This window comes from Equus przewalskii, chromosome X (assembly GCF_037783145.1).
Source record: "Equus przewalskii isolate Varuska chromosome X, EquPr2, whole genome shotgun sequence".
NCBI classification, from domain to species: Eukaryota; Metazoa; Chordata; class Mammalia; order Perissodactyla; family Equidae; genus Equus; species Equus przewalskii.
The window spans coordinates 85,937,354-85,955,653 of NC_091863.1; the positions used below are offsets into that span (position 1 = coordinate 85,937,354).

General features: G+C 35.2%; 1 protein-coding gene across 2 annotated transcripts in view; it reads left to right on the plus strand.

The window, feature by feature from the left end:
* TBC1D8B (TBC1 domain family member 8B) overlaps positions 1–17,196 on the plus strand; it is a 67,677-nt gene extending 50,481 nt beyond the window's left edge. For both annotated transcript variants that reach the window (XM_070606144.1, XM_070606145.1), the window contains exons 12-21: positions 576–861; positions 1,809–1,938; positions 2,466–2,564; positions 7,512–7,580; positions 7,745–7,985; positions 8,732–8,797; positions 10,253–10,336; positions 11,381–11,437; positions 12,809–12,906; positions 14,714–17,196. In XM_070606144.1, coding sequence (XP_070462245.1) covers positions 576–861; positions 1,809–1,938; positions 2,466–2,564; positions 7,512–7,580; positions 7,745–7,985; positions 8,732–8,797; positions 10,253–10,336; positions 11,381–11,437; positions 12,809–12,906; positions 14,714–15,109 — 1,526 coding nt within the window. In that variant the 3' untranslated portion in view covers positions 15,110–17,196. The remainder of the gene's footprint in view (positions 1–575; positions 862–1,808; positions 1,939–2,465; positions 2,565–7,511; positions 7,581–7,744; positions 7,986–8,731; positions 8,798–10,252; positions 10,337–11,380; positions 11,438–12,808; positions 12,907–14,713) is intronic.
* The last annotated feature ends 1,104 nt before the right edge of the window (positions 17,197–18,300 follow it).

An 18,300-nucleotide genomic window follows, 5' to 3' on the forward strand; every position in this document is an offset into this window, starting at 1 on the left:
GATTTTAATGAGCTTTAAGTCTTCACCTTTATATGAATTGTATAGGTATTTGCAAGCTTCAAAAGAAGGATCAAGTTCTTAGTTTCTTAATTGTATGATATTTCCTTCAGCCATCAAATATTTATAGATTTGTGATCCCCTACCTTAAAACCATAGGTGGTCTCTCCTTTGTACCCTCATAAGCCTTCAGTATCATAGCTAGCTCATTGATTGTATTGCCTTTTGTTATAGTTACTTGTGTATTTATCTTAAGTTCTACTAGATATTAAGCTCTTTTAACACAAGACCATTTCATTAATTAGTGTATCTCTCATAGCACCTATTACAGGTTTCTGCACATAATAAAGATTCAATAAGTAACTGTTCAAATGAATTTGAATTGAGTTTCTCAAGTGCTTCTTGATGCATGACACTGCTAGCAGATAAATGTGTGACATATAGAAAAGGTACTGAAGAAGTTCATAATTTAAGTAAGGGAAATGAGATATATCAGCATACTAATAGAAGCGGGAAGGTATTGGAAACATGTCCCTTTGAAAGGAGTTCATTTTTAAACTTCTTTTTATGTTTTCCAGGTGCCTTGGTGGATCAGGCAGTCTTTGAAGAACTTATCAGGGATCACCTTCCCCAGCTGACAGAATACATGACTGATATGACATTCTTTTCCTCAGTTTCTCTCTCATGGTTCCTCACACTTTTTATTAGTGTGCTACCTATTGAAAGTGCGGTGAATGTGGTGGACTGTTTCTTCTATGATGGAATAAAGGCCATTTTACAGCTGGGATTGGCAATACTTGACTATAATTTAGACAAACTGCTAGTATGTAAAGATGATGCTGAAGCCGTGACAGCTTTAAACAGGTACTGTAAGAATTATAACATTTAAATATGGAGAGCCCCTTTGAGATTATGTTGTTCATTCTCCTTATTTTACAGATGAGGAAACTGAGCCCTAGAAACTTTAGACAGTTTGCCCAAGGCTACAAAGCTAGTTGAATGAAAAAGCTAGACCTAAAGTCCACTGCTCTGTTTTAAAATAGAATATGACAAAAGTAAATCACTTGGAAGTAAACCACTAGGTTATATACACATTTACACTAATATTGTTGATTCAGTATGCTGGGACTTTCATACTCCCAGTTTGAATATAAAGTGTTGTTGTGTAAAAGTAGTTTGAGGGAGAAAGGGTAGTTGATAAGAATGTTAAATATCCAGTGGGGAAAATTGTTCTACTATCAGGACGTTTCCATCAGGTAGGCTGAGCTTTATTTTCCTAGTGCATTGTCTATGAATGCTATTTTGTATTGGAGCACATGTGTGGGTTTCTATGTGTGTGTGTGTGTGTGTGTGCGCGCGCATTTGTATACACACTATGTTTGTATATGCTAAATGAAGGAATATTTGATTGGGCAACTTTTGTAATGGTATTTCAAATCCCATTATATACAGCATAAAATATAAACACCACACTCTGGCATTCTATATTAAGCCCTGAATGTACCTTTCTTAATTTATTTCTCCTTACATGCTTCTACATACGCTGTATTCCATCCTTACTGGGCTAAGTGCTCTCTGAGCCTGTTTGCTTCCTTCGTGCTCTCCTCCCTGTCCCTGAAATAATTTCTTCACCATCCCATTCCCCCTGCCATGTCCTCCTGATTCCCAACCATTTTCAAATTTCACTTCTTCGTAAGACTGTCCCTTGTCCTCTCAATTGAAATTAACCTCTGACTAACTAGGGAGAAATTAGCTGTCATTTTCTCTGCATTTTCCTTCCACTAATAAGTATTACTATCACTTTTGGATAGGTTTTTTGACAATGTCACTAATAAGGATAGCCCATTGCCTTCAAGTGTTCAGCAGGGTTCCAATGTGAGTGATGAAAAAAGCAGTCATGTTAGAGTGGATATTACAGATTTGATTAGAGAGTCAAATGAGGTAAGATTTTTTTATGACATAAATACAATTACATAGCATATTTAAAATAATACTGTAGTTATATCTCTAGTGATATATTAGGAGTAAGATAATAATACAAGTAAAGATTTAATTAAAATCCAACTTCGTTTTAAAAATGAGTTCTGTGAACTGTTCCTAGGTTACATAGCCTCCTCTACTTCAGTTTGCTTTTCGTTAAATGAAACTATATTCACTTGCTTTCACAAATAATGACTACTTTTAAATATCTATCACTATATGAAAAGGTGAAAATTATTCTCAGAGACTAAGAATTTTTGTCAATGTTCTTGTACTTAGTCTAGACACATAGTACATGGAATTCTCTTCAGTGAATATATAGAAAAACTGAAATGTGGGAGGTGAAAATTTGCATCATCACTGAACAAGTTAGGAAAATAACTAGAAATAGAACCAAGGCCTCTGAGAATTGAGTCTGATGAAATTCAATTGTAAGAGAAGTGGTGTTTATTATGAATGAGTATCCACTGAAATCATATTTCTTGCAGAAATATGGTGGTATCCGCTATGAAGATATACACAGCATGCGCTGTCGAAATAGGTTGTATGTGATACAGACCCTAGAGGAAACAACAAAGCAGAATGTGGTGAGTATCCACCCAATGGGGTAATATTTTATTGCAGTAATATTTTTTCTTCAACTTCCTATAAAAATTATCATTCTATGTGAAGAAAATGAAAATAACTAAACTTTTGAGCTAGATTCTGGCCACAGCTTAGCTCACCGTAAATTTTTGGAGAGGAAATGTTATTTTCTTCTGGTTGAATTATGTTGGTTTCTCCAACGTGTTTTGTGTTATTTGACCTTCAAATTGAATGCTGTGATGGAGGCATTTAAGCATAACGTATTTGTGATGCGCTTCATCAATAAGAACAGCTGACCTACATAGTAGTCTGTGCTGTTAATATATCTCATTATCCTTGAATGCCTAAGATAAAGTGAAAAAGGTATAAAGCAGTGTGTTTTAAATACTCTCCTTTTTAATATTTGGGTGGCTACATAAGAAGCTGTTAATATCGGTGGCCTCTGGTGGGTGGGATTAGTAGATTGCTGCTTGCAAGAGGGAGAGTCTTCCTTTGCTGTGTCCTTCTGTGCTGTTTGAGCTTTTATCATGAGCACGTATTGTTTTGTAAACCTGCTTGCTTAAAGGCCAAGTCATCAGAGATACAAATCTGGGAAGATCAACATTTCTGAAGATTCTGGGTTTAGATTCCAATTAAATAATTCAGTGATGTTATTGTGACATAGTTAGCAGGGAGCCTCCTTGTTTAGTTTTTATATATTAACTTAGAAAATACTGAAGTAACACATGCTCATCGTAAAGTTTTCAAATATTATAGAAATGTAAGAAAATAAAGGTCCCTACCCCAGGAGTAACCAATATTAAAATGATTTGGGATATATCCTTCCAGATCTTTTTTCTATGTATCTGTAGACATAAATGTGTATGTGTGTTGGAGGGGGAATAATATAGTTTTTTAAATGAAGTCATACCAGTCACTTTATTCTGCAACTTCGCTCGGAAATATATTATTGTCATTTCCTATTAGTACATAAGATCTACCTCACTTTTCTTAATGTACTAAATGATACACTATAGTGTGGATATGCTATACTTTATTTAATATTCCTTGTTGACATACATTTAGCATGTCTCTTTTTTTTGCTCTTACAGGTAATACCTTATCTAAACATCCTTGTATATCTATTCTTGCACATTTGTAAGAGTATTTCTATAAGGTAGATTCCTGGCAGTGGAAGCTGGGTCAAAGGGTGTGCCCATTTAAAAATTGACAGCTCCTGCCAAATTGTCCTCCAAAACATTTGTTCCAAATTATAATCCCACTAACAGTGTGTAAGAATGCTGCAGACTCCCACTAACATCAGATATGGTCATGCGCCACATAATGATGTTTCGGTCAGTGACAGATCACATATACAATAGTGGTCCCATAAAATTAGTGCTGTATAGCCTAGGTGTGTAGTAGGCTATACCATGTAGGTTTGTTTTTTGTTTTTGTTTTTTTTTTGAGGAAGATCAGCCCTGAGCTAACTACTGCCAATCCTCCTCTTTTTGCCGAGGAAGACTAGTCCTGAGCTAATATCCATGCCCATCTTCCTCTACTTTATACGTGGGATGCCTACCACAGCATGCATGGCTTTTTGCCAAGCGGTGCCATGTCCGTACCCGGGGTCCGAACCAGCGAACCCCGGGCTGCTGAGAAGCGGAATGTGCGAACTTAACTGCTGCGCCACCAGGCCGGACCCCTTTTTTGTTTTTTTTTTTTTTTGAGGAAGATTAGCCCTGAGCTAATTGCTACCAATCCTCCACTTTTTGCTGAGTAAGACTAGCCCTGAGCTAACATCCATGCCGATCTTCCTCTACTTTATATGTGAGACGCATACCACAGCATGACATGCCAAGCGGTGCCGTGTCCGCACCTGGGATCCGAACCAGTGAACCCCGGGCCGAGAAGCAGAACGTGCAAACTTAACCACTGCGCCAGTAAGGCTGGCCCTTAGGTTTGTTTAAGTACACTATCTGATGTTTGCACAACGATGAAATCACCTAATAATGCATTTCTCAGAGTGTATCCCCGTTGTTAAGTGACTCATAACTATATTAAAAATCTTTAATTTGGGTCAATTTGATAGATAAAAACTCAAATCTCACATTTTCATTTTACTGATCACATGTGTTTATTAATAAGCCTTTTTCATTCTTTTCTTAATTGCCTGTTCATAGCCTTTGTCCATTTTTCTGTGAGGTTGTCTTTTTCTTATTAATTTGTAGGAGTTCTTTGTATATTAGTGGTGTTAATTCTTTGTCAGTTATATCCTTGGCTAATATTTCCCCCCAGTCTTGTTGCTTCTTTCCTTTTCTTTATGGTGTATTTCAGAGTATATGTGATTCAAATTTTTGTGTAGTCAAGTCTCTTTCTTACATGTTGTATGGATTTCGTATCAAACTTAGCAAGGCTTTCCCTGTATAAAATTATATAATTTATGAACATTCTCATATTGACTTATAGTACTGGCATTGCTTTGGTTTTTTTAATGTTTAGATCTTTAATACACCTTAAGTATGTATTTTGTTTATAGTGTGAGATAGGACTCTAATGGTATTTTTTTCCAACTGAAATACTCCATTGTTTGAATACCATTTGTTGAATAGTCCATCCTTGCTGTATTCTACTTTGCCTTTTTCATATGCTAAATACTTATGTGCATACTGGGTTTATTTATGGAGTAGTTTTCTTCTGCAACAACACCACACTGTTTTTTAATTACTGTGACTTTATAGTCCATTTTGAATCTAGTAAGCCTTTTAAAATTCCTTTTTAATGTCCACTTTAATAATGTCTTTTTAAATGTCTTTTAGTAAGCATTTGTAGTTTCATCATATAGGTCTTATACATTTCTTGTTGGGGTTTATCTACTCCTGTTTATTGACTCAATGGCACTAACAACAACCAATGTATTTTATGGTTTTGTTACTAATATGAATGTGATCTTTTTTCCTTTACATTTTCTAATTTGTTTATTGCTGTGTATGTAAAAGCTATTGATTTGCACGTGTTGCTTTTTTAAGTGGCCATGTACTGACTCTCATTAATTCTAATATTTTTTTGGTTTAATTTCTCAAATTTTCCGAATAGACAAGCATACGATTTCTACTCTTAGAGTTTTGACCCTTCCTAATATTTTTACCTCTTTTACTTTTTTTGTGTTGTCGTATTGGGTTGGATCTTCAGAGAGGTGTTAGATAATAGCAGCGGGCACAGGCTTCCTTTCTTATTCCTGAATTTAATAGGAATGCCTCTAGTATTTGATTAAGTATGATGTTTGCTATTGATTTCTGAAGGTGCCTTTTATAAAATTAAAGAGTTTCATTCAATTTCTAAGTTAAGAGGTTTTGGACATTTTTAAAAGATCAATACTGAGTGTTAACTTTGATCAAATGACTTTTCCATATCTTGAGATTATATATTTTTCTACTTTATTAATGTAATAAATTATATTAAAGAACTCCTAATATTAAACTTCTGTTGGATTCTTGACATGAATCTTATTGGTCATGTTGTATTATTCTTTTAATATTCTGCTTTTGATAATTTTGCTAAATAGTTTAGCTAGGTTCTTTATATCTATGTTAAAGTGACATTGGCTTACAGTTTTCTTTTTGTGTGTGTGCTAAGTTTAGTTTTCATATCGGAATTGCACTCATGTCATTCAATGAATTTTGGAATAAATCATATTTTTCTATGCTCTGGAATAGTTTAGATCACATAGGAAATTATCTATTACCTGAAAGTTTGAGGAAATGACCCTGTAAAACTGTCTAGACCTACTACCTTTTGATGGAAGGCAGATCTTTTTTTTAGTGAATTTTTTTTTTGGCGAGGAAGATTGGCCCTGAGCTAACATCTGTTGGCAATATTCCTCTTTTTTTCCTCTCTGAAAACCCCAATACATGGTTGTATATCTTACTTGTAAGTCATTCTAGTTCTTCTATATGGGACGCCACCTCAGCATGGCTTGAGAAGCGGTGTGTAGGTCCACACTCAGGATCCAAACTGGTGAACCCCAGGCCACCGAAGCAGAGTGCACAAACTTAAGTACTTGGCAAGGGGGCCCACCCCAGGAGGCAGATCTTTGATTACCTTTTCAGTTCTATTTAGAGCTTGCTCTTCCTGATTTAATTTTTGTCATTTATAGTTTCCTAGAGAATTATCCATTTCATCTAGACTTTCAGATGTATTGATATAAAGCTTATTGAATTTATTCAGCAGGTATTTAATGCTACCTTCTATGTGCTGAACACTTTAAATGGCCTCTATATCTATGTTTATATTATCCTTTTCCTTCTCAATAATATTTATTCATGTTTTCTTTTATCACAGTTGCCAGATATTTCTCTACTTTACTTTGTCACTTGAGCAACTTTGGTTTTATTTGAGTCTACTGTTTTTTTTTTTTAAATTTCCGCTGTTTCATTAATTCTAGCCTGTATCTTTACCCTTGCTTCTAAATTTCTTAAATACCAAAATTATTGTGCCATTAGTGCTTCTTCTTCATGGAGCAGGATAAAATAACATATTTCCTAAGCTTATTACTTCTTGGACAATGTTTTTTGGCACACACAGGGAATGTACATCTCCAAATGCCTTTGAAGTATTTAATGACAACCCCCGTGATGACTTAACAAATTGCTTAAGTGGCAAGAGAGCAATATATGGAATGAGACTTAGAATACTGTTGCTTATATTTATAGACATTAAGTGACTGTCCTTTGGCAGTGATTTCTGGGTATGAAGAGAGGAAGGTCAAAGTACATATCAGAGTCGAATTGAACTGTGGTCTATGTACAGCCTTTTTAAAGGGCAAAATCAGTGCATTTACCTTTCTTTATTCCTTTAAAAATTTGGAAGAAAAATATTTTATTTTGACAAAGAGAGATTTCTAAATGGTTTCAAAGAGAATTTCTATACTGAAGTGTTAAATTCTAAATTGCTCTTTATCTTTTTTAAAGTTGCGTGTTGTGTCACAAGATGTCAAATTGAGCCTTCCTGAATTGGATGAACTTTATGTCATCTTTAAGGTACTGTTGTTCTTCTTTAAATGAAAAATAATACTCTTTTAGCAGAATTTTACCACACCACTCTTAAATATTTTTAATTATTTTAGTAGATACGTTTAAAAGATAAATTCTTATGAAATTACTTTTTCTGATTTAATGACTTTCCTTTTTTATTTTTTTAATAGAAAGAGCTGTTTTTTTCTTATTATTGGTGTTTGAGTTGCCCAGTATTGAAGCACCATGACCCCAGTCTGCCATATTTGGAACAGTATCAGATTGACTGCCAGCAGTTCAGAGCGTTGTATCACTTGTTGAGTCCCTGGGCTCATTCTGCAAACAGAGACTCACTAGCTTTATGGACATTCAGATTGTTGGATGAAAACTCTGACTGCCTTATAAACTTCAAAGAATTCTCCTCTGCAATTGGTAGGATGATATCCAATAATTTTCTTTTCTAAAAAACAATAAAGGTACCCTTAGAAATACTTACTACTCCCTATTATTGCCAATTTAGTCACGTTTTATCAGCTTGAGTTACATTGTCTCCAGCTTTAGCATTTACTGGATCTTTTTCTGTTTGTTGCTAAATCTAAGTATATTGGTCTCATTTTGCCCAGCCCTCCCAGAAAAGCAAGCTGTTAGATATGGATGTTTTGGTGGTTAACATGAAGGGAAGAAATGTCTTGATTTTCCCACACTCGGGCACATGGATACTTCAGGAGCATTTTCCCTCTCAGTAAAAATCCAACCACATAGGCTAGAAAAGTGGTAGAGAAGTATCCAGCAAAAACATTGTACTTGTAGATAGTGCACCAGTTTTATCCTTCCTTTGCTTTTCCAGACACCCCAACATGCTTTCTTATGAGATTGCCTCTTGAAGAGGAGTTCTCTCCTCAAATGAGGTATAAGGCCTCATTCAAAAGAAAAAAATCTGAGGTTGGGAGAAGGGAGATCAGCAGGAGAGCATTTTATCCCTCTGATAAAGGGTATTTTGCTTGCACACGTGGAGAGAATCTGGCTGACTGGGTGGTAGTTTAACTGTTAGCTTGAGTAACAGAAGGTTTCTGAATCTTAATCCCTGGCTAATGTCTGATCTTAATTAATCTGTATTGCTGGAATGATTGAATGTTCTTTGGATATGTGATTATTTGCAATTGAATTTTGTTGAACAGACATAATGTACAATGGAAGTTTTACTGAGAAGCTTAAGCTGCTTTTTAAGCTACATATTCCTCCAGGTAAGAGTTCCACAGTCTGTGACGATGTACAGCAGTTGATTCCACTGTAATAAGTATAATTACAAATATAACTCCATTCTTTGTTATAATTACAAATAACATAATTTTCAATATGATAGAAAGTCATTGCTTCATTGGGGCCCATGGATCATATTACCAGTATTTTTACTGATATTTAGGTACAGTGAAATCTGTGGAGGAGAATCTGTGTAACAGATGGGGTCACAGGTTCCCTTCCTGTTAGCGGTCAATCCATTTAGTGATAAATAGTTTGTGTATAAGAACTTCCTATCATTTGAATATTGATACAATGTTGAATTTTTGTTGTTGTCATGAGCGAGTACAATTTAACTTTAGACAAACTGCCTAACTTGCGAAATACTACAAAATTATTCACAAAACTGAGACTGGGCAGCACGGATATTACCATTTACTGAGCAATTACTCTGTCAAGGCATTTACTTTACATGCATTCTTTTATTCTCACAATATCCCTGAAAGGTGGTATTATCCTTCCCATTTTGATGATGTGGAAACTAAGGGTCAGAAAGATTAAGTTATTTGCCCAAGATCACATAGCTAATAAATTACATAGCTGAGATTCAAACTGAGTTCTGACCCCAAAGCTCAGGTTTTTTTCTGTTCTACCATACTACCTCAGCATTACCACACCATTCCAGTTTACTTAAGTGTTTCCCACTAACCTTAAGAGACCGCCTTTCCCAGGCCTGACCCATATTTTGGGAAAACAGTCCTAGGCTTTAAATTAAAGGAACATTGCAAAAGTACCCTTTAACTTAGATTGGGTGATTCACAAAAACAAACAGCACCTCATAATTTGTCTAAAGCTACACCTGGGATCTCTTTTAGTGTCTTCCCAGAATAGCCAGGAACCATCCTTTACCAGACCAAAAATCTAAAAGCCATCTTTAACCCTTCACGCGTTCAAATCATAAACACAGCATTAAAAATGAAAGACAAACCACCTGATAATTATGCAGGACTTTACATTGTCAAGTCAAATTGCCATTAGAATAATCTAATATTGCCATGGAATGAATATGCTTTCAGTAGAAGGAGCAAAAATAGAAAACACACTATGTGTCTGTTAGAGCACTCAACTTCATGTTTTCCTTGTTATCGAAGATGTTTTTAAATGACTGAGGTCACATCTTCGGAGCATTCCAGATGCCAGATTTTCTTATTTCAACTTGTAATGGCTCTTGGAAAACTATTAAAAAGCAAGTAGGAGAAATAATAGAACACAAAGTGATCAAGTACTTCTTGTTATTTGCTATACAGTAGAGTAGCACCACTTCTGCATTTCTGCACGTCTGTCTTTCTTACACAGAGGCCCTTTGTTTAATTCTCTGCCCGCAGCTTTACTTGACCCATTATAGGACCCGTTTCTGTCCTTCATTGTTAGTAAATGTGACTTGGGTTATCTGTTTTCAGCTTATACTGAAGTGAAATCTAAGGACCCTTCAAAGGGAGATGAACTTTCTGAGGAAGAATTACTTTATTTCAGTCGGCTCCATGGTAATTATCTGTTAAAAATATATCTGTTTTGATGATTAGTCCACTCACAGAGATCTTCCTGGCTTAAACATTCTTTACCCAGCTACCACTAGTAAAATTTGGATTAATTATACTTTATACTTCTTCTGTGCTACCATAGCATTTAGCACCGTGCTAAATGTATCGTAAATACTCCATAAATGTTTGACTAATTAACTAAACGATACTTTGGGTTTTGACTTACAGAATTTTTATTTACTGAAGACTTAGAAAAAATGCATTTTGTTTCTACTTATGTTGCAGAGATTTCTAAAATGTATCAGACCATTCTCAAGCCTTGTTAAAATACAATGAAGACAATAGAATCTTTGATGATTGAAGGTCATAGCTGTTATTCAAACAGTGAATATTTATCATAAATCACTGTAGGTGTAGGAGATAGGGATGAGTCTGTCTCCAAGACATAATTTGGAAGTGTTATGAGCTGATTTTTGTGTCCTTTGCTGCTTTTTCATGAATAGGAATGTCTTATAGAGGGAAAAGTCCTGATTAACATATGTTTATGGTTACTATATGTTAGTGTTTGAACATTAAGTTTGAAGAGACCTTACAAATCATCTAGTCAAGTCCCTTAGTTACATAGATAAGGGCACTGAGGCCCAGACAGGAGAAGCGACTTGTGCAAGATCTCACAATGAGTTGTTGCCACATAGACTAGTAGCTGGCTTCAGACTTCCAGTATGTATTTTTCTTAATAAGAAAAGTAACACAATTTAATTTGAGGAAAAGTCACAAAGGAGAAAAGACCACCCAGAAGTAAATTCTTAATATTCGGTATACTTTCCTCTGGGATGTTTTTCATGTGAATTTCCCCCCAGTGTTCTTTTTGCTATAAAAGTTCTTGAATACTTTGTCTTTTAATTAATGATAGGAGGTCAGATCAGCTGAAACTGGTTTGCTGAATTGAAGAAAATGTGCTGTAAGGCATTATATAAAATATTATTCTACTTCCAAAAGGTATTTGTTAACTATTTTACAAAATGCAATTGTTCTCTTTTCCCATAGTTTCCAAGCCTGCAAATGAGAAGGAAGCAGAATCAGTAAAAAACAGCCCTGAAAAAGGTACTATGATCTAGGAATATCATTTAGTTCGTTTAAGTAATTGTTTTTGTGAATAGGGTTAACTACACAAAGGGGAAATGTGGATTCCCTTTAAAGCCTATTGATGTGTCCCGAGAGCTTTTTTAGTTTCTTTGTGTTAGTTCACCAATTTACTCTTTCCTCTCGTGATACTTAAGTCTCAGAAGTTACAGAAAATGTAATAGTAAATGATCCATATTCAATTTTTTATTTTGAAAATATTTATTTTTAATTACAAAAGTAATAGATAATCCTTGTAAAAGAAATCTAAACAGTACAGAAGTCCTCATACCCTCACTGAACCTCACCTTGAAGTAAATCTGAAAAAATTTCATCTATATCCTTTCCAGACCCGTTTCTATGTATACACAAACATATTTAGACATCGCCCTTTTTAAAAAAGACACAGTCCATAAATACTGTTCTACAATTTGCTTTTTGATTTTGTGATGTATCATGGACATCTTTTTGTATCAGTACATTTGGATCCATCTTAATTCTTTTTAATGTGTGCAGAGTATTCCTTCGTTTGGTTGTACCATGATTTACTTCAATAACTAGCACAATATTGATGGACATCTAGGTTGTGTCCAATTATTTATATTGCAAACCATGCTGCAACAAACATTTTTATACTTACATTTTAGGATACTTTTACACATATTTCTTTAGGATAAGATAAATTCATAGAGGTATGAGAATGTTGGATCACAAATAATGTGCATATTTAATATTTTGATGGAAGCTGCCAATTGTTCTCCAAAAGCCCATCATTCCTTTTATGTTTTTGAGTAACATTTAGTTAAATAATTGCTGAAGCTGTGTTTAAATACGACAACTTTCCCGGGTTGTTTAGTATATCCACCTAGTTTTCCAAGGGATCTTAAATAATCATTAATACAATCACTTTTATATCACCTTGATTGAACTCTTCAAAGGAATGAGTGAATAAGTAGTGTTTTGAATTTTTGAAAAAGAGCCACCATAAGCCACTTTGGTGTCTGCATATTAAGAACATCATATTGAAGCTATTTTAAACTTAATGAGTATGCATGAGAACGTCTACATGAAATTTACATCGTCAAGCCATGGTGCACATCTAAAATGCATCCTTCTCCGTCTCTCCACGTCTTCCCTAGTTCCCAATCTTCCCAAAGTAAAAGTTTTAGTTTAATTGAAATGGAGAACATATTCTGAGAGTTGGTGGGTGAAGTAAAAGATTAAAAAGGTGGAATCTTATATCTCAATCTTATATCTCAACCTTATATCTCTTCAATCATAACTATTCTTTTTGAAATTTGGGAAAATATAGTGGGCTGTTGATTAAAAGATGGTTTTATTACCCTCATTCAGGCAAAGGAAAAGTTGATATTCAAGCATATCTAAGTCAATGGCAAGATGAGCTTTTCAAAAAAGAAGAAAACATTAAGGATTTACCAAGAATGAATCAGGTATAGTATTTTCAAAGAAAAAATTCTAGGTTCTTGTTTTTTTCATGAGTATGGATGTATCCCACTCTAAAATAGCTAACGTTGGGGCCAGCCTGGTAGCGCAGCTGTTAAGTTCACACGTTCCACTTCTCCGTGGCCTGGGGTTCACTGGTTCAGATCCCAGGTGTGGACATGGCACCGCTTGGCCAAAAAAAAAGCCATGCTGTGGTAGGCGTCCCGCATATAAAGTAGAGGAAGATGGGCATGGATGTTAGCTCAGGGCCAGGCTTCCTCAGCAAAAAGAGGAGGATTGGCAGCAGTTAGCTCAGGGCTAATCTTCCTCAAAAAAAATAAAATAGCTAACGTTATTACAAAAGTAGTTAAATAGTCTATGTATCATCCCTGTAAGTTTCAGGTGAGCAAGAAAAGGGGGAGGAAATTTTTTAAAGTAATAAAATTAATTAATTAATAAAATTTAAATGATTTTCTAAAACACTAAAATGCATCTAGTGTTTCAGTATAGTTCCTCTACTATGATAACATTTGTACTTGTAGAACAGAGGTATGTATAACACATAAAGATAAATATACTTAAAGATATACATACAAAAGATGTATGTATAACATATGTTTCAGTGTTTTCTTTTTCCAGCTTTATTGGAAATGTTCATTTATTCTACGTGTTTTTAGTACCTAGCAGGATGACACACCCAGTGCTAGATACTGACTAGGAAGAAGAAATTACTAAAGTGGGTCACACCCTGGTTCCTAATCATCTTCTATTTGAACCTACTCAAGCAATACTGATGGCTACTATTGACGCAATTCTAAATCCGTCTCTTTCTTACACACTATTCAGTCAGTGTATATTATATTTTTTAATTAAAATCTGTTGGTATAGATACAGAGGATTCCCAGAACTTTATCAAAATGAGAACTATCAAGTAACTTAGCATTTCTCAGTGGACTAGGTAATTTGATAGTTAGTTGAATAAGTACTTTTTTAAATGAATCAATATGGCATATTTATTCTAAAATTTTTATAAAGAAACAGTACTTCAGGCTAAGAAAGAAAGAAAAATAAAACTTAAAAGTTTGGTACAATATGTTTTTATGAAGTATATCCTTTGAGTTTGCTTTTTATTTACAGATAAACGTTTCTGGTAGGATAATTGACTTATAGGACTCTTGTGCTGGGATTTTCTTTTTAATTGACACGTATCTTCTAGGAATGTTAATGGATTATATAGGTGCAATTAGCAAACAAACCAGTTTATTTCTCCACTTGGGTCCCACCTCAGTCTTTAAAGAGAAGCATGTCCGAATGGGCTCCTTAGCGCCACCTTGTACTGTTAGGTCTCAAAACCTTCTTCCCTAAATTTAAGTCATCCTCGTTGAGCTGCCCTCTCAGGCCCTTGGGGAGATCAAGGGAAACTCATTCTCAATCCTTTCGTTAAGATTGGTTAATGAGTGAATGATTTACATGTAAGGAAATATGGGACTTTGCCTAAATTAAAAGTACCACCTAACATTGAAGGAATGTTGGCAGGGAAACTGTCCAGGAATTATTGTATATAAAAATAATATATCTATATAATGTACTGCTATTAGCCAACAAGTGAGAAGACTTAAATGGAAGTTTTTTCCATGGTTCATACCCATCTTTCTAGAACCAAGATTTATTTTGAGATGAATCATAAGTTCTTGTAACTGCTATGGTGAAAGTTATATGGTAGAAATTCTAAATAGAATACTATTCACTTCTAAATTTTCTTTATATTTGCTAAATCTAATATCAAATGTGATATTTCTAACTTGTGTCTTCTAGTCACAATTTATTCAGTTTTCAAAGACCCTATATAACTTATTTCATGGGGACCCTGAAGAAGAGTCATTATATCAAGCCATTGCTGTTGTAACCAGCCTTTTGCTCAGGATGGAAGAAGTTGGAAGGAAACTACATAGCCCTACATCATCAGCCAGAGGATTCTCTGGTGCAATCTGTGCTTCCGGAGAATCCAGTGAGGGGAAAATAGAGAGCCACTTGGAGAAAGATCCCTCCTCTCTCAGGGAAGAACCTCAGTGGTCATTTGCATTTGAACAGATTCTTGCGTCTTTGTTGAATGAACCGGCATTGGTGAGGTTTTTTGAGAAACCCATAGATGTAAAAGCCAAACTAGAAAATGCAAAAACCTCTCAGTTGAGTTCTAGAACCAAGATGTAAATATCTTAACAGGAATTGCCTATCGTAGATAAGTCTGCCAAGATTCCTGTAGCTTCCACTTGGTTCCTGGGAGCAGGGTCAGGGGTTTATCTTGGTACCAATGTGTTTGAAGGCTAAAAAAAAGATACTTGGAAGCACAATGATTCATTCCTTTGTGGTAATCTCTAATTTTGATATTTTCCAATACAGATGTGCTTTTTATATTTCACAAGATATGCAATATTAGGGGAGTATGCTAAATGTTACCACCAGAGGGCACCACCATGTCACTTTTAGTAAGGAGATTACTAGTTTGTGCTGCTATTTACATATGATAATTTTGAAAATGTGTTGTTATGTTTGAGTGTTAGTGATGCTGATATGAATCGATAGACCTTACTTTCCAAATTGTCTCGGTCCTATTAGAAAGCCAGGCTTTTAGATCTATATAGCCTTAATTATCTAGAAGATCACCATATGGGGGCCTCATTTTTAAAGTTGATCTCATTCAGTCTTCTAATAATAAATGGTTTTTTAGTAGCTTCTGCATTCGCCCTACTTGAGCAGTTCAGAAGCTGCTGACTCACTTCTAACTCTGATATTGATAAAAACAAATTAGGAACTCAAAACTCTGGGCCGATATAAGGGAAAACAATATTGGACTTGGATTGAAGCTGGGTAAAGCCAGCCTTTTCAGAAGGATTAAGAAATAGTTCAGTTAACTGTATTGTCTGTCATTAGACTGAGAAATTACTTGAAATTCTTCTGAGCACTGCTGTTGGGGCATTTGACTCAGAGTAGCTCGTGACTGCTTTGGTTCTAGCTTTAGATTTTGGATTTTCATCAGTCGTGTTTTAGATTAGATACGCTGAATTGTTATATTAGTCTGGCAAGTTCATAAAGTGTACTTGTGTGCAATGATTGTTAAGGTAATGTACAGAACTGCTGGCATCTGTCTAAAAAGTTTTGACTATCCGATTGAGGTATGTAATTTCTATATACTTTATGCTGCTTATATTTCAGTCATTACAGTGAAAGTCCATTTAGAAATAATGGGCTTTGTTAGCACTTTAAAGAAAAAACAAACCAACCAACCACATCTGTTCAGTCTTCTGTGCTGTTTCTGACAACAGCAATTTATTAATCAATTGACTTGGGGAAATGTGGGGAGAAATCATCCATTGGCGCTTCTTTCTTCACAAAAGACTTTGGTTTTAAGCCCTTTGACTTTTCAGCTGTGAAACAATGAAAGGGTATACATCCTTTAGTGTGACCCAAGAAGTCTCCCTTTCTGGAAGGAAATTGGTGTAATCAGCTTTTGGCAAGAATCCACTGTGAACAAGGCCTAACACAGGGCTGCATCACCACAGAATATGTTATTTTCAGAAAAACTCGAGAAGTTTTAGGTTAACTCTTTGAAAGTTTCATAAATTGGGCTTGGCCAAACACTAGTAGTGTCTTTAAAATGATTTGGTCAATCTTGTCTTTTCAAGGAAATTACCACTTAAAGAGATAGTTGGTAAATAAGCATCTCTGCCTTTTCTCAGAAATGATTTGCTGAAAGGTGTCCTAATTTTAGAGTTTAGTTACTCGTTTATATGTTAAACTATCACACCTCTGCTATTATGCAGTGATGGTTAAATTATACTACAATAGCTCTAGAAAGGCTCTAAGCTTACAAAGACACTATTGCACATACTTTGTTGAATATTTTGTCAGTTGTATTTTCAAAAAAGATACTTTCTTAAGAGCATATGTTATTAATATTTGATATGATTTTAAAGTCAAAATATTAAAGATTACTTAGTATTGTATTTTAGCTTAGATTAAAGTTGAATACTTAAAGAGATTTTTGAGTTGCAAAACGATTATAAATGTAAGTTAAAAAGACAAACGTTTATTTTCTGATTCTGCAAGAAAAACAAGCTGAGCACATAGTTTTATAGTTACTAACTTGTTAAACAAATGGGTTGTTCTTAATATTAAAAATCTTACGTGGTTGTCTCAAACTGAACCAGTGCATTATAAATTAAATTAAATGTGTTATAAGGTGGCTTTACTTGTCTTTATAAAAATATTATAATAAACATGAAAAATGGTTTACTTAATTTACTATTATTTATTTTGATGTATTTTTATTTACACTTAATTATCACTTAAGGACTTCTCTCTTATATTGGTTAAGGTTCAGTTGCAGAGAACAGAATTCACTCTAATTGGTTTAGGCAGGAAAAAATTTATTACAAGACATTAAGTGGCTTACAGAATTATCAAGAGGACTGACTCTAAATTGAGCTTTCAAGAACAACTTCCAAAGCTACACCACAGAACCAAGCCACCAAGGAAATTGCTAGTTCTTCTATGATTAGGAAACTGCTACTTCCCACTGCCATGATAAAAAACCAACACTACAGCTGCTACCTCCTGAACCATGCTCTACCTGCTATGATTTCCACCAGCAAAATGGAGGCCAAGCCTCTCAGTCTCCGCAAGCTAGTGACTAAGTTACAATAGAACAACCAGACATCTTCACAACCACGTTTACCAGCAGAAATGCCACAAACATAGCCTCCACCTCCCTTCTGTCGTTCAAGTCTCACGAGTATCATCTGATTGGCCTATAATATATCCAGAATCCTAGTTGCAAGGGAATCTGGGAAATGTGGAATGGACATTGAACGCTGTGTTTGTTTTCCATTGCTATGGAACAAATTACCACAACATAAATTTATCATCTCACCATTTCAGTGGCTTAGGACTCTGGGCTCAACTTAGTTGGCTTCTCTGCTTAGGATCTCAGTAGCTTGCAAACAAGGTGTCAGGCCAAGCTGGTTCTCATGTAGAGGCTCAACTGTGGAAGAATCCACTTCCAAGCTCACTCAAGCTGTTGGCAGAATTCATTTCATTATGGTTGTAGGTCTAGAGGCCCCAGCTTCCTGCTGGTAGTGAACTGCAGGCTGCCCTCAGCTCCTAGAGGCTTCTCTCAGTTCCCAGCAGCCGCCCTCAGCTTCCTCAGGCTGCCCACAGTTTCTTGCCATGTGGGCTTCCCCAAAATGGCCACTTCTACCAAATGTGGTCGATCTGCCAGTTGCTGAGTACGGCTATTTCAAATGTGCATTCAGAAACTAAGAAATAACCATATGATGTATTTGCAGATCCATCGGACCCATTGTAGACAGATTCAGGATAAAGTTCAGTCTCTTGACTCCATA